General features: G+C 55.6%; 1 protein-coding gene across 1 annotated transcript in view; it reads left to right on the forward strand.

The window, feature by feature from the left end:
• Nucleotides 1-22,833, forward strand: part of ZCCHC24 (zinc finger CCHC-type containing 24) — a 60,719-nt gene extending 37,886 nt beyond the window's left edge. Inside the window, exons 3-4 of the mRNA XM_059169775.1 lie at nucleotides 12,126-12,290; nucleotides 18,617-22,833. Of these exons, the coding sequence (XP_059025758.1) occupies nucleotides 12,126-12,290; nucleotides 18,617-18,730 (279 nt within the window). The 3' untranslated portion in view covers nucleotides 18,731-22,833. The remainder of the gene's footprint in view (nucleotides 1-12,125; nucleotides 12,291-18,616) is intronic.
• Nucleotides 22,834-23,045: the final 212 nt, after the last annotated feature.

The following is a 23,045-nucleotide window of genomic DNA, read 5'->3' on the forward strand; positions in this document are numbered from 1 at the left end:
ATGAAGCAGAGCTCCTCCGGAGCCTTGCTGCCTTGTGCTGAGCACTCTTGCCCTGGGGCAGCGGGGAAGGGATGGTTTTGCAGGTGTGTGTAGTCTGTGGGTGAAGAAGTGAGGCCCGCAGCAGTCTGGGCTATGGAGGTGAGAAATGGGAGGCTTCTGTCTCCTCATGAACCATAAGGGAAGCTCCTCCTCTGCTAGGTCCCCACCCCGAAAGGGAAGAGCACAGGTAGGTTTGTGCTGTGGCAGTGGCCATGAGAGGCTCCCATATACATCACAGGTCTGTATGCACACCCACCCCCCTGCCCACAGCCTGTTCTCTGGTTTCTGTCCGACACCGTGGAACCACAGGAAAAGCCGGTGGCTAGCTGGGCTGGCCCATGGGAGCCTCTGAACCTCCTCTCTGCCCAAACACAGTTGCCACAGGTGGCCTTGAAACCAGTCCGTGGCTTTCGGGACCTCACCTGGCAATGAAGGAATTGGACAACAGCCAACAAGACTAGAGTTCAAGGCCTGCCTTTTACTTGCTTGGATGGCCTTGGACAGGTGACAAAACCTCTCTGGGCCTCTGTTTCTTCATCTGGAAACGGGGTCACAATGAAGCCTCCTGCAGGCCAGGAATGTGGCCAGTGCTGGTGGGCAGTGGACGTTCAGTACAGTCCTTTCCTGTCTGCGGTGGCTGTGGTCTCCTGAGCGACTCAGGCTCCAGCACTCACCCGTGGAAGGTTCTCAGAGGTGGACAGCTTGCTTCTCTTTCCACCCCTCCGAGGCCTGAGAAGATCGAAGCCCAGAGAGAGGAGGGACTGGTGTGAGGGTAGAGCTGAGGCTGGAGGTCGGGCCTGTAGCCTCCCTCCAGGCAGCCGTGGGAGCCCCAGCACTGGCTCTTGCCAGAGTGGCCCCAAACTGCTGACTTCAGGGTTTTACCGGCCAAGACAGATCAGATTTCTTTTCTGGCTCTGGGCCACCCTCCACACCCTTCCCCCATCGCTATTTTGAGCTGAGTTCCCCTGTCCCCTCCTCCTAAGGCTTTGGCGCTTGTACCAAAGCCTCATCCCAGGTGAAGATCACCACTAGGTACCCTACTGCAACCTTCCTGTCCCCAGCAGCACCCCTAGGATTAGTGCAGAGCTTTCCTCCAGCAGGTGGGGCTGGGCTGGTCACATGTGGCCTGGCCTGGCCAAGGATGGCCTCAGATGTGGAGCTGGGGACCACCCAACCTGAAAAACAGTGTCGCCAGCCCGAGGTGGCTCTCCAGAGTGGTCAGTGCATCCCAGGAGGGGTGTCCTGTGAGCAAAAGAGCCCACACCGGGACCCTGCATTGCCCCCTCCCGCCAGTGTGACTTCAGCCCTGGCCTGCACACTTCACCCAGCATGGGCACAGCCCGTGCCCGTGTGCCCTTAGAGCCCACGTGCTCCGAGCCCCACCTGGGACTCCGAGGGAAGCGGGAGATACAGAGGGCTCCCCGTCCCCACCACACACATACAGATGGGTGGGAAACAAGAAGGCAGAAGTGGTTAAATTCGGGATGCAATCTCTGGCATGCTGTATCATCTCCGGCATGCTGGAGGCAGGGTCAGGGCAGGACATGACCCGCAGCCAAGCGAGTGGTGCAGACCACACAGTCCCCTGGGAGTTTGGGGAGCTGGGGCCTTCTCTGGGGGAGGCGGTGGGAGGGTTCTCAGCTAGCGCAGGAGCCTGGGACTCAGAACTAAGTCCTTAGAGAGGACAGTTAACTCTGTCTGGGATGGGGGAGGCCAGAGGGCGTGGCCTTTGAGCTTGGCCTTGAAGGATGCAGGGGCATTCCCCAGGTAGAGAAACGTTTAGGGCATTGGAAACAGCAAGAGCAGAGGCCGGGGGCAGGGGTGGGGGTGGGGAGGAGTACACAGCACTTGCAGAAAGTGATTTTGCTGTCCTTGAGTGTAGGTTTTGTAGGAGGGGGAGTAGCTAGCTAGTACTAAGGTGAGAAGGTCATCTGGGCCCCGTGGGGAAGGGGCTCAAATGCCTAAGGTGTTTTTGCCTCAGTCCTACAGTTGGGGGTGGGGCGGGGCGCTGTCCGAGGCTGCTGTGCTCATTAAAATATGCTGGGCAGGCTGCCCTGCTGACCCCAGGTTCTGTCTGCAGTGGGGGAAGGAGGGGCACAGTCAGACGGGCCACCCAAATGGGGATGTGCGGGGACCGGGAGGCCTACTCGGAACCAGCGGTTATCAGACTCGGTAGCATCCAGCTATGGGCCGACCGCAGGCTGGTTGCGAGTCTTCCATCCACCTCCTGCAGCGGCCGCGGTGTGGGCCGCTGTTCTCTGCAGGCGCAGGAGGGGAGGAAAATCCACATCTTTTGCAATCGCTGTGATTCGGATGTTTTTCACCCCTTCGGACTGGCCCCTCTTCCCTCCCCGCCCCTGAGTTCTGATCCATGCGGTTTGCTAGTGGAGGAAGGCCAGAAGCAGGAAACAGATAACTCAGGGAGGGGTTGTTCATGTGATTCAAAAGTCTTTGCTTTCCAAAAAGTTTAGCCCTGAAAGGCTTCACGTTCGTTGCCTGGCCTCGGGGTGGGGTTGGAGAAAGGGGTTTCTGCCCTGCTGTCACCAGGGCTCCTGGGGGCACAGGAAGGGAGCTGGAGGCCTGCGGGGGCGTGGGCGGGGTGCCTGGAGGGGCTCCTTGGTCTCGGTGTGTCCGTTTCCGCTTTCCCTTGTAGCTCGCTTCCCGCGGTCTCTAACCTCGTCCTGTCCCTCCCTGGTCCTCCTCTCCCAGACTGCCCTGTCCTGCTGCCCTGTCCCCAACAGGGGCTCTTGGCTCCCACCCCACCTCACCCTCCCTGTCCTTTGTAACTGATGTCTTTGCCTCCCCTTGCCCTGCCTCTCTCTGCCATACCACCAACCCCCCCCCCCCCGCCTTGTTTTCCCCTCTCTCTGGGCTCTTCCCTCCTCTCCACACCCCCACTCTGTGCCCCCTCCCCAGGGTTTTCCTGAGACCTTTTCCTGGCACTGTGAAAGCTTCCATTGTTCCCGGCACTTTGACAAACCCTAGTGTTGTGGAATCAGGATGGCATTTTTGCTGCGGCTTTGGGCTGGGAACGGGGCGGGAGGGGTGACAGGAGGCTGGGCTTTCTGGGCCCATGCTGGGCTGCGGCAGGAACCCAGAAAAGGGGAGGGGGCCGAGGGGGGGGGAGGTGGCCAGGACTCTTGTGCTCAGACAAGGGGGCCCTTGAGGCTCCAGAGGAAACCCAGGGTGGCCTCTTGGAGCGTCCTTCCTCCCTCCCAGCAGCCTGCAGGCCGCCCAGCCCGGCCCACCTGTCCCTCTGATCCCTGCTTGGGGCCTCCGTGGACCCTGCAGCTGCGTGGACCCGTAGGCTGCAGACACCGAGGCGGCCCTCCTGCCTGCCTCCACAGGCCACGTGTGTGGACACGTGAGTGTGGGAGTCTTTGGAGGGTCCCCAAAGCAGGGAAGGAAAAGAGTGGGTCTCAGCATGGGACAGACTTGAGCCCAGAATCTGGTGCCACTGCCTACTAATTATGTCAGTTAGGACAAAGTCACTGCCCCTTCCCAAGCCCCAGTTTCCCTCTCTGTCATTAGGGTTAAGAGTCTTGATTTTGTAGGGCTGTTGCATCAATTAGAGATCATCTCAAGCATCACGCACAGGCTCCATGCCTGTCGCCTGGGAGGGTGACGTGTAGACTCTGCCTGAGGATATGGGTCCAAGAGAGTTTCTACAGGTGTGAGTCTCACTTGGGCCAGAGCTAGAAGTGTGTGGTTGACCGTGTCCATGACTGGTGTAGACCGCAGTTGGAGAATGGGTCACGGGACTGAGCCCTTTGGAAGGCCCCACTGTGAGAACATTCCTCATCTGTATTCCTGGAGTATTTACCTGGCCTGGTGTAGACTAGGTAATCCATAGCTGTTAGTTGAATGAATGAGTGATTGAGGCAGGGTCCACGGGCTGAGGTCAGAGGTGGGGTCATGTTCCTAGAAACAGGCATGTACTCTGGTTTTCTCATAGCTATTCTGTGGAGAGGCTGTGCACAAGGAGGGAAGGGTTGCTTTGGAGCTAGCAGATTGGGCTCAAGTCTAGACTCCATGGCTGTGGGACCTGCCACCTGTTACTTGGCCTCTCTGGGCCTCAGTTTGTTGTTCTGTCAAATGGGGAGGCTGTGGTTGGGAAGCGGCTGGCACATAGTGGGTTCATTAAATGTCGGTGTCCCAGATCCTCTCGAACAGCCCCCTCGCTTGCAGGCGAAGAAACTGGTGATGAGTGTGGGAGAGCAAGGGCCCAAACCTGGGCCTCTGGCCACAGCCCCAGTTCAACCCACGTTGGCCCACACAGCAGGAGGGCAAAAGGGTAAGCCTGAGGAAGGGGGGGTTGGAAGAGGAGCATCCAGAAGCGGGGCAGTGCCTCCTCCAGGAAGGACCCCTAAGGTCCAGAAAGAGTCCCCAGAACCCTCTTGAACTATCCAGGAAGGGCCAGCACAGCTGCACAAATGGTCCTGGGACTATGACAGGGCCTCCTTGTGGAAGGGCATCTCAAACTCCCTAAACCCAGGGCTCTTCCTCTCTTGACTTTGGGCCCAGCGCTCCTCAGGCACCCGGCTGCAGCAGAGCAGGCAGACACGGTGGGATGGGGAGCCGGCAAGGAGCCCATCTGGTCCTTATTTCCTTCCCCCGCTGCTCCCGGCTGCAGCCCTGCCTCTCCCCAATGCACCGTGGGCTGGACTCGCGCCCCACAGCAGACAGGGGAGTAGGAGTGGGGCTGCCAAGACGCACGTTGACTAGCGGGCCCTGGAGAGAAAAGGGACCCTGTCCAGCAGGTCCAGCAGTCAGTGCCGCTCTCATTCTGGAGGTGGGGAATCTGAGGCCCAGCGAGGGGAAGGGAGGCCCCCAAGGGCGCCCAGTGTGCCAGGACCGGTGCGTTGACGGTACCAGCTGGTCCCTGTTTCTCCGCGTCGTGGCCGGGTGGGTTTCTCATCTTTGTGCCAGCCTGGCAGGGCAATGGAGAGAGTGGGCTCGAGTCAGGTGGCCTCGGTTCAAATCCAGACTCTTCCTCTTGCCGGCAATGTGGCCTTGGGCAAGTTCTTTTAACCTCTTTTTGCCTCAGTGTTCTTTTCCGAAGACTGGGACATACCAGGCCTAGCGCACAAGGAGGTGGTGTTTGTAAGAATACCAAGAAAGCCTGGCCCTGGCAAGACCTGTGAGGAGTGTGGCCATTCCTCCATCGCAGAGCTTGGCGGGCCGCAGGCTGCCCTCCCAGGCAGGCGGGGATGGTGTGGTCGGGGTTGGGGTGTGGCTGGGACACAGCCGAACCCTAGATCCCGAGAGCAGAGGCCGTGTATCCTGGGGCAGACCCTGGCACGGAGTCCTGACATGACATGAGCCTCCGCAGTCCTACCCTGCTGCCCTCTCCTGGGCACTGGGTCCCTGGGATTCTCTGCCACAAGTTACCAAGGTGACAATGTCCTCCTGCTGCCAAAGGGACTCTATCTAAAAAGGGGCTGAGGGAAGAGCAAGCATCACCCTCAAGGCTTACTCAGGGTGGGACTCCAGGAAGCAGGGGCAGGGAAACGGACGAGCAGAATGACTAGCCAAGCTCTTATGTCATGTGACAGGTGTGGCTACTTCCCAGCTGTCCTCAGTTGAGGGAGCCGGTAGGATCTAGGAGGTGGGAAGTCTGCTCCGTGGCTGGGGGCAGGGCAGCTCTTCCAACAGGACGACCAGCATCCAGAGGTCGGCCAGTGTCCAGCACGCGGGCCCCAGTGGATGCACCTGCAGGGGCAAAGCGGGGGGCAGGTATGGACAGCTTTGCCATCTCCATGGGTTGCCACCTCCGTGGGAAAGCGTGGGGCGCCCCCTTGTGGGCAGGAGGGGCTGGCAGGCCAGGGAGTTGGCGGATGAGCCATCCTCCTCCTCTCCACCAAAGTCATACCTACTCCTTAAAGACAATTCATTAATTAGAACAGAGAATCCTGTCTCCTAAAGGCAACCTCTGAACACTTCTGACCTTTTTCCTTACAGCCTTTTTCATGCCCACTTTTCCTTTTTACGGTTTTACTTTAGGGAGTCGTTTATAGCCTATCACTTGTCCTGCTTTCTTTATAAACATTTCCCCAAACCCTTAAAAAAATTCCTCATCAGTATTTTAATGGTTCGCTGTCACTCATCCAATGAGTGTAACATCACTGAGGGAGCCAGAGCACTGGTGTTGGTATTTAGACGGTTCTAGTTTTGCACGTCATAAACCATGCTGTGATGAGCATTCTTTTTTTTTTTTTTTAAGATTTTATTTATGTATTTGACAGACAGAGACCACAAGTGGGCAGAGAGGCAGGCAGAGAGAGAGGAGGAAGCAGGCTCTCCACTGAGCAGAGATCCTGATGCGGGGCTCGATTCTAGAACCCTGGAATTATGACCTGAGTCGAAGGCAAAGGCTTTAACCCACTGAGCCACCCAGGCGCCCCCGTGATGAACATTCTTGAACACCCTGTTGGTCCCCAACTCTGATCAGTTCCTTAGGATGGTTTCCCGGAAATAGATTTGCTGGGGGGATGGACATTTCTAAAAAGTGTAAAGGCTTGTTGCCTAGTTGTGCTCTGAGAATCTAGTAGGAAATACACCCTACCCCCAGCAGTGTCTGAGAGGACCCCCTCTCCACACCTGCTGGTCGGCTTTCCTCAGTAAGAGCTGGAGTACTACAGAGGGGGAAGTGCCCTCAGAATAATCTGACCAAAACAGAGATCCCCTCGGCAGCCTTCCTGATAGTTGTTTACCCAGCCCCCTGCTTGCATACCCCCAGTGACAGGGAGCTCACCATCTTACCATCAACCCTAAGAAATCGCATGAACTTTTGGGAAAAAAACATGGAGCCATTCTGAGAAAGTGCCCAGATAATGTCAGCATCATCTGCCTCTCTTCCCAGGCTTTCCTGGATGGCTCCTCCCACAGCCCCACCCAGCTTTGCTCTTGTGGCTCCTAGGCCCACCTCCTTTCCCCTCCCCCACAGCAGCCACGACCATCCACTTCCCAGGCTGCCCCGTGCAGGGATTGTAGCCGTGGTGTGGAAGTCTGAGGACCCAGCCCCATCTCTCAGCTCAGCCCGTGGCCTGCTGTGTGTCCTTGAGCAAGTTGCCTTGCCTCTCTGGCCCCCAGAGGCCCTGTCTGTGCTACAAGGGGTGGTGTCTGAGCGCCACTGAGTTTTGCCCGGGGTTGCTGGCTGATGTGATTCCCCAGAGGGGTACGTGGCAGGGGCCCGGGTCAAGAGAGCAGGTCAGACCTGGCACCCTTCCCAGCCAGGGCGGGCGGCCACCCCTGCAGCGCGCTGGGCACTCAGTGTCTGTTTCATGTTGAAGTTTATAAGAAGAGGCCGGCCTTTCTGGGAGGAGGCAGGGGGAAAGTGTGGGGGGTAGAGGAGCCTTTGTTTCGTCAAAAATTCCTCCTCCCTTTGGCCCTGCCTTCCTCTATAAGCATAAACAGTGTTGGGATAAGTCCTTCCAGGAAGCGGCTTCGGCTTCTCGCTGCTGGGCTGAGAGAGCTGCCCGCTGGCCCATCTTTCCCTCCCTGCATCATCTGCCTCTTCACCCCTGCCCTGCGGGTCACTTCTCCCCTCTGCCCGCAGGGGTGCAAAAGCCACCAGGCTGGGCTGAGCAGAGGGGCTGGGGGTTTCAGCTTCGTGGTGGGGTTCACTTAAGGGTGACAGACAGCAAAAGGAAGCCCAGCGTAGCCTTGTGGCAAAGCCTCACACGCCGGAAGCTGGAAGCTCTTCGGCAAGTCCTGCCCCTGCCCCATGCCACCGTTTCACCATCTGTTAAATGGGTTGATGATATTCCTCACCCCACAGGATTATGGGAAGAGCTGAGTGGGAGGCTGACAGGCTGTGGTGGTGCCTCCTAAGCGTCTGCCCTCGCTCTTCCCTCTGTTCTCTGTTAGCAGCCCCCTGCAGAGCTTCCGTGGCCTTCCTCTCTCTTTCTTGGTTCCTTTCTGAAAATTCTAGAAGGTGAAGACACCTAACGCAGTCCGTTTTTTTGCCTGCCACCTCCCCAGCCCCCGGGGATAGCAAGCCCACCCTCCACCCAGACCCCCTCTCATGTTTGGAGCTTTCCTCCCGTGATTTCCACGTCCTGATCTCAGCCCTAGCCTCTGCCTCACCCAGAACGCAGCGGCTACCAGCTCCAGCAGAAAATCACCTTGCTGATGGTCAGAGAGCGCTAGCAATGCCCAGCCAGCCAGCCAACCCTTCAGAGGCATGAATGCCGCCCACCCTTCCAGCCGCGCTGAAGGGCAGGCCCCTACCATTCTCCCAGATTTCCAGATGAGGAAACCAAGGCACAGAGAGGTTGAGTAACTGATGGAGGGTCCCCCAGATTGTCCCGGGCAGAGGCGGAAGGCAATCACTGGCATCTGACTGGGACTTCTGTGCTGTGGGTCACGTCCCAAGCACGGAGGTGTCAGAGCAGGGCCCTCCCCGGGTGGGAACGGTGTGCCGAGGACCTCTGGTCCTGCAGGAGGCTGGGGCCCCCGTCCCTGGGCCCTGCCCAGCAGTTCACACTCCCTGATGGATGGCTCCAGAACGGCTGGTTTTCTAATTACACCGTGTAGTGTTGCTTCCCAACCCTCCCCTCACTCCTGCCTCTCGTCTGCCGGCTTCTGTTTGTGGTGCCGGTTTCTCTGTATCATCTTTTTCATGTGGCCTTCCTTCCTGCTCGTCTCTGAAGCAGAAACCCTTTGGGACCAAATTGTCGGCCCTGCCAGGGATTATCATCCTTCACTCGGCTGGGTGCCCCCTCCCTCTGACCCCCACCCCCACTGCCCTTTGCCCCAGCTGCAGGGCCTATCCGTTTCAGAATCAAGCAGTCCCCTTTCAGTCAAGGGGTCTCAAATCCTAACTCCTGGTGAGTCACTGAGTCACCCCAGGCCTACCTGTTATTCCCTTTTGAATGGAGGTGCCTTGGAGAGTAGAGACACTCGGGAAAGAGTTCACGTAGTACTTCTTTCAGCATTATGAGGAAGGGGGGGCACAGAAGCTAGAGTGGCTTCGATGTTGACATTCCAGGCACCAGGTGGGAAAGGTAGCCCTGGGAGGGGTTAGAGGGCTTACCGCACACCCACTAGCTTGAGACCAACAGAGCTCAAAGTGCTTTCCGAGGCATATGTTGACTCCTGTACTGCAGGGCGCCTGGAGCCTGGACACTGAGGGCTCCGCTTGGCATGACCAGCCTCTCTCCCCGACCTGCGAGTGCCGAGAGCCAGCCCTGTCTTAGCGCTCAGACAGAACCTCCTCACCAGGATATTATGGCTGCCAGGAAGGCCAAGAAAGATCCAAAAGATATTCGGCCGCAGGCCCAAGAGATCAGGGCAATATTCTTGTCACTTTCTAGATTTAGATTCACATACTCAGCACATATGTCCCTTTTTAGTGTTTCTTGAAATTCTAGTAGGCTGTCACCAAGCGGTAGTGCTGGCTCCCGGGAACAAGATGATTCCCAGAGGTAGCAATGATCACTTTGTGTGCTGCTATTGTTCTGTGTTCGTAAATCGTTATAATAACTAACACCGCTGTTTTATGTATCAGGCACTGTTCTAAGTGTTTCCTGCCTATTATCCCAGTTAATCCTCAGAACAGCCTTATATGGTAGTTCCTGTCATTACTCTTGTGAAGTAACTTGCCCAAGATCACAAAGCTAGGATTGGGATCCAGAGTCTGTGTGCTTAACCTTTATGCAGTCCTTCGTACATGGGCAATTACCCAGAGGAACATTACTGTAGAAACAGATCACCTCGTAATAAGCATAATGACACATGGGTTCCTGGAGGCTCTCGTTACAATGCAGATTCTAATTCAGTAGATGTAAGGTGAGGCCTGAGAGTCTGCATTTCTAACAAGCTCCCAGGGAATGCCGCGGACACAGTCTAGGACCCACACCTTGAAGAGTGCTGACGTAGAACCTGTGTTTAAGCCTGTCTCAGACCCGGAGCGTGCAAGCCCCGAAGATATGATGTCAGTGCAGGGAGCCGCTGGCCGGAATGGAGAGGACCCTCCTTGACCCCAGCTGATAGTCACCACCAAGATTTCTCGAGCAATGTGGTCATAGTTCTAGGTGACATCTTCCATTTTCAAACACTGGAGTAACGAATCCAACTTTATAAAATACCGTGCTGCTCGTACACAAGTGTTTATAGCAGTATTATTCGTAATAGCCAAAGATTAGAATCAACCCACATGCCTGTCATCTGACGAACAAGGAAATAAAACACGGCATAGCCATATGATGAGGTATCATTTGGCAACAAAATGGAATAAAGTACTGATAGGTGCTACTACCTGGATGGAGGTTAAAAGCATTACATGGGGGTGCCTGAGTGGCTTAGTGGGTTGGGCCTCTGCCTTCGGCTCGGGTCATGATCTCAGGGTCCCAGGATCGAGCCCCACATCGGGCTCTCTGCTCAGCAGGGAGCCTGTTTCCCCCCACTCTCTGCCTGCCTCTCTGTCTACTTGTGATCGCTGTCAAATAAATAAATAAAATCTTAAAAAAAAAAAAAAAAAAAAAAAAAAGCATTACACAGACAGAAGCCAGGCCCCACAGGACAATTATTGTATGACTCTTCTAGATGGACTAGTTATAACAGGGAAATCTATAGACTGGTGGCTGCCCAGGGTTGGGGAAGGTGAGACAGTGGGGGTAGTCTGTCGAGTGGCTGTTAATAGATACAGGGTTTCTTTTGGGAGAGTATGACAGAATGTTCTAAACTTTGCTTGTAATGATGGTTGTTAGACTTGGTGAGTATCCTGAAACCCATTGAATTGTATACCTTACACGGGTGAAATGTGGGATGTATGAGTCCTATCTCGCTGAAGCGGTTTAAAACAAAAAGGAAAAAAAAAACACCATGCAGGAGAGAGCCAGTCTCTTCAATAGATGAAGTGCAGTTACAAATCCACAAGAAAAATCACAAACCCCAGGAGAAAAAAAATATCACCAAGGACATACACCAAGACTCAGCAAAGGAAACACGACGATTCTTAAATGCGTGGGGAATTCTCTGTTGTTCGTGATAAAAGACATACACATCAAATCCACTCTGAGAAGATTTTCTGCCTCTTAGATGGGCGACGGCGGAAACTTCCAGCAAGGAGATAGGACGTTATGTTGGTGCCCCTGCATTGTGGTGCTGTGGAAGCTGGGACTAACTCGTCATTACCTTTCACAATTGAAAGTGCACGTACCCTGCAGTTTTACTTCTGAGCATCTGTCCCACAAATGTCCTCTCCCATGTGCAAAATGTGACACCCGCCCCCCACACATCCACACGATTATTCATCATAGGGTTGTCTGTACACCAAGCCGGAAGCTCTGTAATGGCACTGGGCAGACCCTGGAGCTCCTGGAGACTCCACACTGGTACAGCCATTAAACACAAGTCAGTAGGACTGTGTGTCCTGATTCGGGGAGAAGATAGACCATGATGTATCTTACAATAATAATAATATGCCCGAGCTAGATTATGAAGTGAAACAGGGAAGGCACAGAATCAATGCCTGGTGTGCCCATGGAGCGAGGGACAAGGACGCATGTGTGTCTGTGTGTGCTGCGTGTGTCTGTAAATGCAGAGCCCACTTCTGGGCTGGTGGGAAGGAAAGGGAGGTGGCCTCCAGGAGGGGAGCCGGTGGCTGGGCCCCGGGGGAGGGGAGACACCCCTTCGCTGTATCCCAGATTGCATACTTGTGCCCCTGTTGTCTCACCAACGACCATGCAGACCACACCTCCGGAGGGGACAGGGCATGCCAGAGATCACCTGTGTACAGGTGCATGGAACTGCTAGCTGCCTTTCTATGCTGTGAGTCAGAGAAGTCATTCCTGGCCATAGTCTCGTACTTTGTTCCCTGAAATCTAGAAAAGATGTGACTCGCCCACCACCTCCTGTTCTCTGACTCCCTGTGTGGGTCTCCTAGCCTTGGGATTCCCGCGCATGTGTGTGTGTGTGTGTGTCTGTGTGCACGCGCGCTCTGGGGCTGGCCTTGGCATTCTCTGGGTGGGGGTGAAAAGTGCCTTACCCCCTGCCTGCACAGGGAAGACTGTGGGGATCCTTTGGGGCATCATTTTGGCCTGGTGGGCCCCAATGCCCTGTGTTTGCTTCCTGTCCTCTAGGCTCGCCCCAAAGGTGAGGGTCTGACCCCGTACCAGGGCAAAAAGCGCTGTTTCGGCGAGTACAAGTGTCCCAAGTGCAAGAGAAAATGGATGAGCGGGAACTCGTGGGCCAACATGGGGCAGGAGTGCATTAAGTGCCACATCAACGTGTATCCGCATAAGCAGGTGAGCGGGGCGGGGCTTGGGGGGGAGGAGGTGGTGGCCAGAGGGGCCCTCATGAGGGCCTGGGGGCTGACCTGGATCGTTATTGGGCCTCAGCTTACACCTGCATGTGACAAGGATGAGACCAGACCTCTCCGAGCTGGCCCTTTGTTGGTCTCCTCTGAAATGGAAGTTAGAGGTCACCACTTCCCTGGGAAGGGAAGGAGGTTAAAGGGGTGAGTTCAGCAAGACCCTGAGACTGCAGACCCAGGCGAGTTCTGAAACTGAGCTTGGGGTGCCGCTGCAGGCTGAGTGGGAATGCGGGGGCAACAGCGTGCTGCAGAAAACACGTCTCCTTCATTTGCTCGCCCACAGCTCCAGTGTTCCAGGCACCACGCGTGGGGCTGGTGGCCAAGGTGTACATGGGCATGTTGGAGGGTGGGGGGGGGGGGGTGGCAGACGTGGTAAGGCAGCTTGTCCCAGGGAGGATCCACTCACTGCAGGCTGCAAAGAGGAGGTCTGTTTACTCTGGGACCCGAAGGATGGGAGGAAGCCAGACCTGTCACAAGTGGGGGGCAGCAATCTCAAGAAGACCATACAGCAGGTGCAAATGCCCTGTGGCCTTACGGACTTCGATGCTCAAGGCCCAAACCTCAGTGAAGTATCAGGAGAACTGAACAAGAGGAATGGGAGGAATGGGGTGGGAAGCTGAACGGGGTGCTTCCCAGTCTTGGGAGCCACTCAAAACCCACAAGCAATAGAGCTTTCAGCTTTATTTTGAGATGACTCTTCTGATGTATGCAGAGACTAGTCGTTGTACATCTGGGTGGTCAAAAATGAGGAGACCAGTGGAAAAGTCATGGCTATATTCCCATGCATGCTGGGAAGAGGGGTGGCCTTGGACCTGGGTCAGACGCAAAGTGTCCCTGGGTTGGATGTGGAAAGTGAGGAAGGGGCCCGAACCCATGAGAACGGTCATCAGCCTGAGTTGATGGAAGAGGGCTTATGGGGTGGGCAACCTGGACTGTAGGCAAGCCAGAGCAAGACCCAGGTGTCCCAAATAAAACCAAGAGTTCTTTGATACACATGTTACATTTGAGATGTGTCTGGAAATCTAAGTCAAAATGTCAAGAAAGCAGTTGGATTTGTTATGTTGAAGCTCATATGAGAAATCAAGGTGACTCCTACATACTTGGGTGTCATTGACCTTAAGGTATTCAAGAAGTGGATGAGATTTCCTGCAGAATGTAGACGAGGTGGAGACAGAACTCCCCAGATTATGTGTTGCAGAATCCCAGCACTGAGGGGTCAGATGGAGGAGAAGTCCATCAAGGAGGAGAACTAGGGAGTGTAGAGTCCTGGGGTCGGGACGTGCCACTTGAGGGGACAGGTGAGGCTCATGTAGAGATGTCAGGGATCCTGGCCATGGAGAAGTGCCTTGAGGATTTGGCACTAAGGAGGTGGTCCTCAAACTTCCTGGGCATCACTTTGACCTGGAGACCTTGTTGAACTGCAGCTTGGGTCTGCGATCCTGGAAGTCGATACCCTGCAGGTCAGGCATAAGGGCGGAGTGGGGATGTGGATTCACAGCGACCCACTGGCTGGGGCAGTGGCCACGGAGCCATGACGGGGGAGGGAGGGGTTGGTGGGACTGGGCTGCAGTGGGAATACCTTCACGGTCCACTCCCTTGAGGGGGGTCTGACTGTAGAGAGCTGCATAGCGATGGGGCAGTCGCTGCGGTAACACAGATGGCATTGAGGCAAGTGTGATGGAGATGGGAAGAGCTCAAGTGTGTTACAGGTAAATGAGAAGGAGCCAGAAGGAGGCAAAAAGTTGATGATGCAGGGACAGGAAGGCAATGCCTTACCATGGGCACAGGAGGGAGGGACATGGTTGGTGGGTTTACTGGTGCAGAGAAGAGGGGCTTCCCTTCCAAGGCTTCTGTCTTCTCAAGAGAAACAGGACAGGAGGTTTTCAACTAGATGTGAAGGTGAGGAGGGGTGGGGTGGCCTTAGAGAAGGATGAAGGAGGAAGTGGGCCTCCCAGAGAGATCGAACTGTGTCCCCAGCCCAGGGAGGTGTGAGGTCATAACTGTCACTAGCGCTACCAGCCTGGTTCCATGACTTGCTTCAGCGGGGGTCACGGGGCAGGGGCAGGAGCGGGCCAGAGTCTGTGGACAGCGGCACAGGGCAGAGGTTCGCCAGGACTGCTGTTCTGAGGGTAGAAGGCTGCAGAGTTGGTGTGTTTGCAGAAGTGTGATGGTGTATGATCCTGGGGAGCCAGGGGGGCCCCGATGGACAGGGAGGTCGGTGCGGGGGGGTGCTGCCCAGCACAGAGAGCAGTGTTCTGAAGAAGACCACGTCCAGGGTGTGGCCAAGGGGGCAGTGGGAGAGGTCATGTTGATGACGTTGTAGGGGCATTGAGGAACCAGGGCTGGGGCCAGTCTTCCCTCTGGAGGCTGAGTCACTAAGGATGGTGGGAGCAGGGGTTGGGGGTCTGCTGGAGGCAGGATGGAAAGGCAGGTGGATTTTGAGGCTCTTGGGGAAGGCACTGATGTTGGCTGAGCTCTGGGGGAGGGTGGAGGGGACTGGGAGGGAGTGGCCGATGGGGAGGGAACAGCGTTTGCAAAGTGGGGAGGCCAGGGTCAGGTACAGAGCATTGGAGGAGCTGAGGGGTGAAGCAGTGGTCAGAGGTGGGGGCCAGGCTGCATGGGGGTAGCTCCGAAGCCCTGGCTTGGAAATTGGTCTTTATTCTACCGGGAGCACGGTCGGAGTGGTGGGGGGCGGCAGGTAGAGAAAGGAGGGAGCCGTCTGAGCAGACTCTTGTGGTGGAAACATTGTGTGATTTCATGTCCCTCATGCTGGCTTCCCCTGCCTCTGTTTGCAGACCCTCCCTACCACCCCTCCCCCCAACCCCAGGGTCTCTGTGGTTCCCATCAGCCACTCTGCATCATGGAGACAGACTCAAAACTGGCCATGGCAGTCCAGTGGACAGGGGTCTCCTGGCCCACATGCTAATGGTGTCGAGCGGGGAGACCGAGGCCTCGCAGTGCCAGGACAGGCCTGATGACCCATTGGGTAGGCCTGGTATTGTAGGAACATGTCCAGGGTCTGGGGCCAAGGGTGGCAGTTTAAAGGAGACATGGTGTCCTGGTTCCTGATTTCCTGCCAATTCCTGAGAAGGTCTGAGATCCCAGTCCAAAAACCCCTTCTCCCCTGTGTTGAATTAAGAGCGCACTTGCCTTTGAGCTGAACTCTGCTCTCACAGGGGCCCTCTCCTGGGCTCCATGTGCTTCTCACCTGGCCCTTCTCCCTCAGGGAGATTACAGGGGGGCTGGCGAGGGGGGGTGCCCTGAGAGGAGGACTTGGAGTCCCCACCCCTCAGCCCCCCGTGGTGGAGAGGGGCTCCTTTACTTCTCCTGCCGCCTGTCCCTCCCCCCACGCCCCCCACTGAGCTCTGACCTGTACGGCATCCATCCCCTGAGAACCCTCCACTTTCCCTCTCCTCCTTCCCCTGCCACATCTGTTTCCCGTCAGGCTCCAGCTGCAGCTCCCCTGCCCCCCAGGAGAAGAAAACACTGAAGGGCCTTGCCTCCCTGCTGGGGGTGGGGACAGCCCCGGGGTGATCTATCCCAGCAGCTGGAGGTTTTCCTTCACTGGACGGGAGTAGTCCTGACAGCATCCCCCAGCTCCTCCACTCAGCGGAGCCCGGACCCGTGGAGGGCAAGAGCACGGATGGGGTCATGGCCAAGGAGGAGGGGTGGTGAGGCTATGGCAGGGATATTTCCCCGGGGACTCAGCTAGCTCCCTTGCCCCCCGCCTGCCCCCAGTCCTCCATAGTATTAGCGATAGCAGCAATAAGCCCTTGTGGGAATACTGGTGGACACTGCAGGTAATTATCTTATTTACTCTTCACAGCCCCTTATCAAGTAGGTACTCTTAGTTACCCCATTTTATAGAAGAGGAAGTTGAGGCACAGAGAGGTTAAGTAGCTTCTAGAGGTCACACAGCCATTATTAAGTCTTGCAGAGCTCTTTATGACCATAAAGTGCTTTAAGGCAGTCGTCTCGTTCCCTGCTATCTCTGTCACGCACACTCTCTAAGTGTTCTTAACCTTCTGCCCGGCTTACAGAAGGGGGCGTTGAGGTTCTAGAGCAGAGAGCTCTTACCCAACAGCCCCGGGTAGATAGGGGAAGCTGCACGCCCCTGGGCAAGACCCTTACCGTCTTGGAGCCTCGGTTTCCTCATCTGTAATACTTAAGGATAGTAATAGGCTCCTTGTAGCGAGGTTGTCTGGTTAGGTGTACGGTCTGCATGGCCATGCTTTGTGGAGTGTAAACCATGGGGGCAGGGGTGGTGTGGGACCTGCCTCTTCTGGCCTCTCTGGCCCCACCCAGTAGACTGGTTCAGGGGGGTGCCCTGGCTAGCATGGACAGTTGGGGAGGAGAGCTGGAAACCAGGCCGAGTTTGACCTGGGGGCGGGGAGACTTGAGGACTGTCCCTCTCAGACCTGTGGGAGCCCCTGTGTGGTAGGGATGGTGGGAAAAGGGATAGGGAGCCAGACTTCAGCTCCAGGTCAGGAAGCCCTTATTAGAGCCAGGCAGCTTGGCTGGCAGGGAGCTCCCAGCCCTGGCTTGCAGGCCATGCCGTGGGCTGCTTTCGGTCTTCCTGAGATGCCTGGGACAGCAGGTCTGGAGGCCTTCCGGGCCGCTCAGCTTGGAATCACAGCTTCAGTGCCCCTTTCCCTGGTGGTACACCCCCGCCCATCAGTAATCACAATGAACTATGTGAGGAGCTCTGCTCTGGTCTTTCTTTTCATTGAGTTGTAACAACAACATCACGAGAAAAGTGTTGCCAACGCCCCCTTTTACAGACGGGGACATGGACAATCGGAGGGACCAGGTAGCTTGCCCAAGGTCACACAGCTTGTAGGTTGTTCAAGCCCCTGTCTGACACAAAGCTAAAGTCTTCCTCCTCTCCCCTGGCCAGGAAAGCTGGTCATGTTAAGGCCCTTTGGACGAGGCCAAGGCTCCTGTCCATTTTGCAAGCCTTCTCTGGGTGGCTTTAGGCTTAGAAGCACATAGGTGGGTTTTGTGACCCTCGGACCTTGGACCTTGGCCTTCCGTCATCTCTGTGCTCTCCTCCTGGAGGTTTAGGGTTCTTTCATTTCCCAGACTGCTCTCAGTATCTGCTTCAGACTGGGGATTGCATGACGGGCCCCAAAAGCCTGTGTACTGCTTTGGGGAAGATTACAGTCTGCCCGTGGCTTCCCTCCAGGACCATCTCTGGTCACAGCCACTGACATCAAGGTCCGTGGCCCTGCAGCAGCCTGTGCTTCCTGCCTCCTCTCCTCAGCATGTAGGTCCCAGCTGTCCCTGAGCAGCTTCCTCTGCATCCCCCCACATCTAGGCAGGGGACCCTTCTGCAGGTGGGGGTTCTGGGCGGGAGCTTCGACTGCCAGCCAAGAGACTCTGTGCCTCAGGAGGTGTGCCTAATAGCCTCCATAAATTTTCCAGGGAAACAAGTCTCTGCTGGCTTTTGCGAGCCAGGATGGGAGGGAAAGAGGGAGCAGGAAGCTCCTTATGTCCCATAAGTGCTCTCCTGCGTGCCTAATGCTGCCTAGTTTACAAACATCTAGACATCCAGTTCCTCCCACTGCTCCACAACTGAGGTCCGATGAGGCCCACTTTCCAGATGCAGAAACTGAGGCCCCCCTGAGGTCACAAAGTGCGTGAGTAGCATCACAGGTCTGGCAAGCCACCTCCCTTCTCTGGGTCTCAGTTTCCCTGTTAGGACACAGTGGAGTTCTGCTCCTTTGGCCACTCAACGGACAGGGCAAGGACTGTGCCAGACCCTGGGGTAAGGGACACTGGCTACTAACCTCACAGAGCCAAGAGCTCATTTACCCCAAGCCCGAAGCATGGCAGTGACAGGTCGCCTGGGCAAGAGTGCCGAGTGTGCTGGGTTAGGAGACATGGGCTTGGGTCCTCCCTGCTCTGGGCCTCGCTTTCCTCATCTGGGTAATGTCTGTGCACCACCGTCCTGCCTGTGTCCTGGGCTTTCATGAGCTTCAGGGGTGGCTGCTCTGACAGTCCAGGGGGAGGCCAAAGTGGCATCCAGACCTTGAGGGTCCAAGAGCCCCTCCTCCCTGGGCTAAGCACTTGCCACAGGCCAGAGGCAGGAAGGGCCCGGGTCCCTAGGGAAACAACCTCGGGGACCCCAGACTGTCTCCGGGCACCCGCACCCCTGTCTATCTTGTGCTCTCTCCATCCCTCTCTCTGCATCTGTCTCACTCTCCCTGCATCTCTCGTCTTCCTGTCTTTCTCTCCCCTCCCCCTTCCTCTCTGCAGAGACCCCTGGAGAAGCCCGACGGCCTGGACGTGTCCGACCAGAGCAAGGAGCACCCCCAGCACCTCTGCGAGAAGTGCAAGGTGCTTGGTTACTACTGCCGCCGGGTGCAGTGAGCCAGCCCACCATGCCCGCAGCCGCCCGCCCAGCGGCCGGAGGGGACGCCACTCCCTGTGCCTCTCCTCGTTGCCGTGTGTCCTGCAGCCTTACACGCCTGGGCGGGGGTGTCTTAGGTTCTCGTCTCATGTGTGTTGCCAAACAGTGTTACGGACGTGGCTGCCCCCACCGAATGCTGGGGCTCTCTGCAGGTGGGCCTGGGGTCTGTGTGGAGGGGACAGGGGTAAGCAGAGGTCAGCACCCAGGACCCCATAAAGCTCTTGGTGTCCCCTGCCGGCGGTCTTCCTCTGAGGCTCCCTTTGGGGTGAGCAGCCTTGTATTGGCCACAAGTGCACTAAATGTACTGTGAATCCCAAAGCCTGCAGGGGACTGTCTCCCCAAGACTAGCCAGGCCTCCTTCTCTGCCCACAACCTTCCAGTTTGCCATGTGTGCAAAGCCACTCTCAGAAAAGCCCTACGTTTGTGTCCTGTTTGAGTCAGCAATCCTGGCAAGCTGACCCCTGTTCTAGCAGCTGCTGGGGAGTGGGCATCTCTGCCCTCTGCCCACCATGAGCCCCAGACCCCACTGCCTGTGATGTCATTAGCATTGCATACCCTAGACCCAGAGGTCAGGGACAGGGAGGTGCTGAATGTTGGCCAGTGTCCCACAGTGTGGCCTGGGACACATCAGACAATGCCTCTCCCCGCCCCCACCACACACTTCGCCCCACTTGGGATTAGATTTTGTGCTTGGATTGTGTCAGGCCCCTTCCCTAACCTTGTCCTTCACCCACACCCACACTGGGGTCCACCCCCTGATGGAGGCCGTAGGGCCCGGTGTGGAAGGCCCTCTGGCAGGACAGACACTGGCCTGGTGGTCTGGAGACCTAGGTTCATGTGCCAGTCCTGCTGCTCACACACTACGAGGCCTCAGGAAGGACTTCTCGACTCTAGCCCTCAGGGCGCCCCGCTAGTTAAGTGAGGGAGGGTCTCCGGGGTGCGCAGGCCCAATTCTGTTCTTCCCATGAAGCTTTGTCCGGAGAGGCCCACCAAGCCCCACACTGCACATGGTCCCCCGTCGGTCACTTTGAACACAGCGGAGGGATGCCTGTCCTCCCCTGTCACCACCTGTAACCCCTGCCCTTCCTGATGTCCCCATCCCACCTCTGCAAAAATGAGGAAGAAGAATCCCCCTCACGCGAGGCCGACCCGTCGTAAGCTACAGAACCTCTCGTTTATAAAATGGGACAATGATTTCCTACCTCCCAAGGGAGCAGGGAGGCCTCTGGGCAAGTCACGCTGGTCAGGGCGACCGCAGTCCCGGCTGGCGGGAGGGATCACGCTCGCCTCGCTGCTCGCTCCCCCGTGAGAAGCCCTATTTTTACTGCCCCCTCATCTCTCCTTTCTCCCAGGGAGCGGGAGAGAGCCGGCTGGCGGACTGGGTCACTTGGTTTTGCCCCAACATTATGCCTCTGTGGAAAAACAAACAAACAAACAAACAAACAATTCAGACCGTGCAATGGGCCTGAAATTCAGTGTTTACCACGGCTCAAGGTCACCCAACTGGGGCCTGGTCGCCTTTTGTTTTCAAATGAAAATGCTGTGTACAACTGAGGGGTTAGAGGGAAGTGATAACCAGGGGTCCAGGGAGCAAGTTGAAAAGATGGTGTGAGTGTGTTTGCAGCTGGGGAGGGGGGCGGGGGGCGTGCCTGCAGGGGCGATGGGGGGGGGGCGTGTCCTCTGAGCACTTAACAAGAGGCTATTTGCTCCAGCTTGAGCCCGTGACCACCTCCGCGCTGCCCACAGGGGCAGAGGGCCCCGCAGCCAACTGTGAACACCCTACCTCCCACTGGGAGTGCCACCGCGGAGTCCCTCCCAGTGTCCCCTGTCTTCTCCATGGTGGCGAGGGGAGCTGTAGCCATCCCGGCCCAAGGCTTTCTGTCCGCAAGGAGAAGCTGTCACTGTCAGTCATCCTGGTGCCGTGCGGAAGGTGGTGTCCGCAGTGGTGGGCGGTGTGCTGGTCTCTGCTGTGAGGACCAGGACCCAGCCCTTCCAGGGACCGGGTCCCGGGAGACCCAGAGCCTGCCAACCGTGCTGCGGTGGTGAGGGCAGCCCACACCCTAAAAAGAACGAAGGCTCCAGACTGCTGAAGGCTGGGACCTTCCCCGGGGCCAGTAGGAAATGGGATATCCCCCCAAAGTGACCTTCCCAGTAGGCCTGTCTGTCGTCTGTGCAGAGCTGGCCGAGGTGGGGGCTGGGCCCTCCTGCCCAAGGCAGCCCCTCTCTGCACTGCCCACCCCTGCATGGCTCTGGCTGAATCTGGGGGCTCTCTGTGGGCAGCCCCGGCCGGGTACTGTGAGAATTAAGTGCTCAGAGGGCCCGAGAGCCCGGGAGACAAGAAAGTGTGTGGCTTGTATGTTCAAAAGGGACAATCGCCTGCAGTTAGTAGATCTGGTGACCTAGTTGAGAGATAACGGCGTTTAACCCGTATGAAGTATTCGATAGTTCTACTTGTGAATTTGTATTTATTTTGAGTTATACTTGACACAGAATTCCTTTTTTTTTTTTTTTAAGAAAAATACTATGTGTGTATTTTGAAAAAAAATCATAGATGTTAAAATTTCTTCTGGTTACCAATTTTTCTCACAACACTGAATTTGTTACCTTCTCCCGAAAAAAAAAAAAAAAAACTTCACGGTTATCTTTGTCTGTATATATTTGAGGGCCTTTTTTTTAAAAAAAGAAAAAGAAAAAGAAAAATATAATTGCTTGATTTTTGAGATTTAAAAAAAATAAAGAGAGGCATTTTCAAAAACTTCGGAGCTTTCAGGAGGGCACCAGAATATCAAATGAAGATGTCTGGAAGTATTTTTGCAAACCTTCTGTTTGAGCTGCAAGAAAATATTTATGGTGAGAACTTTTCTCTTTTTTCCTATTGTTGGGTTTGTTGTTGGTTTTTGTTTGTTTGTTTGTTTCATTTTGTGTTTGGTTTGATTTTTTACTATGCTTTGATCTGTAAAAAGTATGCAACTGAACTACATTAAGAAGGAAATATTGTCTACATAGAATATTATATGAAGTTGGTACATAATTCTGATGAGAAAAAAAAAATCTTTGCAATTCTTTAAGCCATATTGTTATTCTGTGTTGTTTTCCTTGGATGAAAATATCAGTATTATGTAGCCAAGCATATTATTCGAGTGCTTAGACTTATTAATATGTTTGTGTCCTGTATTTATACATGTGTGTATTTTGGAAAGTATTGCTTTTTTTAAGGGAAGCTATTATTAGATAATGTAGCCAAAAAGGGAATAGTGACCCCTTTGAGCCTCTCCAGCTGAGGGTAAAAACACAGCATTGTAATCTGTTCTTTTGCACCTTCTTATTATTATCTTGTTATTATGGTTATTAACTTTGTGGGGGGGCAGGGAGTGGGCCACGGAAAGAGGGGGCCTAACAGTATTACACAGCCAGCTTAGGTGACTCACCAGCCCCTCCGTGGTCGGCCAGCTCCAAAGATGGCCTCCTTGGCCTGGTGGAGGGCTCCGGTCAGCAGGGCCCAGGAGGGAAGAGTAAACAGGAGCTTGACTTCTCCACGGCCCTCTTTGGAGCTTTGTCATTGGAGCCACGCCTCTGGACCCCATGCTCTTTGAACTGGGATGTGCCAACCAGAGCCCTTACACCTGCCTCCAGCATCAAATAGACTTGAATCTACTCTAAATGCATATTTAATCCAACATCACTACATTGTAGCCCAGAACAACAACTAAACGGTAGTGTGGGAGGCGTTCCGGCCTTCAGGGAGGTGGCTGAGCCGTCCCCAAGGGCTGGTGGCAGAAGGGCCCATCGCCGTCTTTTGCCAACCTTGCCGTCGGACCTCCTCGTTCCCGTGTGGTGACCCTGTCCATGTCTGTATCTGTTAATACGTGTGTGTCCAGCTAAAAAGACAAACAGAACCCGTGGGCCCGGCTCGGAGGGTGCGTGGAGAAGGCTCCCGGTCTCTCCGAAGGGCTGCCCTCGGGATGGCATTCCGTTGTGTGCCTTATTCCTGGAAAATCTGTATACGGCTTGCCTATAGCAATATAGCCTTTTCATGCTGTATTAAAAGAACTTTTAAAAGCAAGAGTGGCTCGTGGGTTTCCTTGTTTACGCAGAGCATCAGGGGGAGCTGGACGTCGGCACAGATGCGTGAGGCCAAGCCGAGTGGGAAGGACTCGGAGCTGCCTTTCTCCTGTCCCAGGTCTGGGGCACCTCGTGCTTGCCCTGCCTCCATGCCATTGATTTGCCTGCTCCCAGCCCTTCTGCCCCCACGTGGACACTCTCCAGACTCAGGGC

Source organism: Mustela lutreola, chromosome 4, assembly GCF_030435805.1.
Source record: "Mustela lutreola isolate mMusLut2 chromosome 4, mMusLut2.pri, whole genome shotgun sequence".
In the NCBI taxonomy this organism is placed as follows: Eukaryota; Metazoa; Chordata; class Mammalia; order Carnivora; family Mustelidae; genus Mustela; species Mustela lutreola.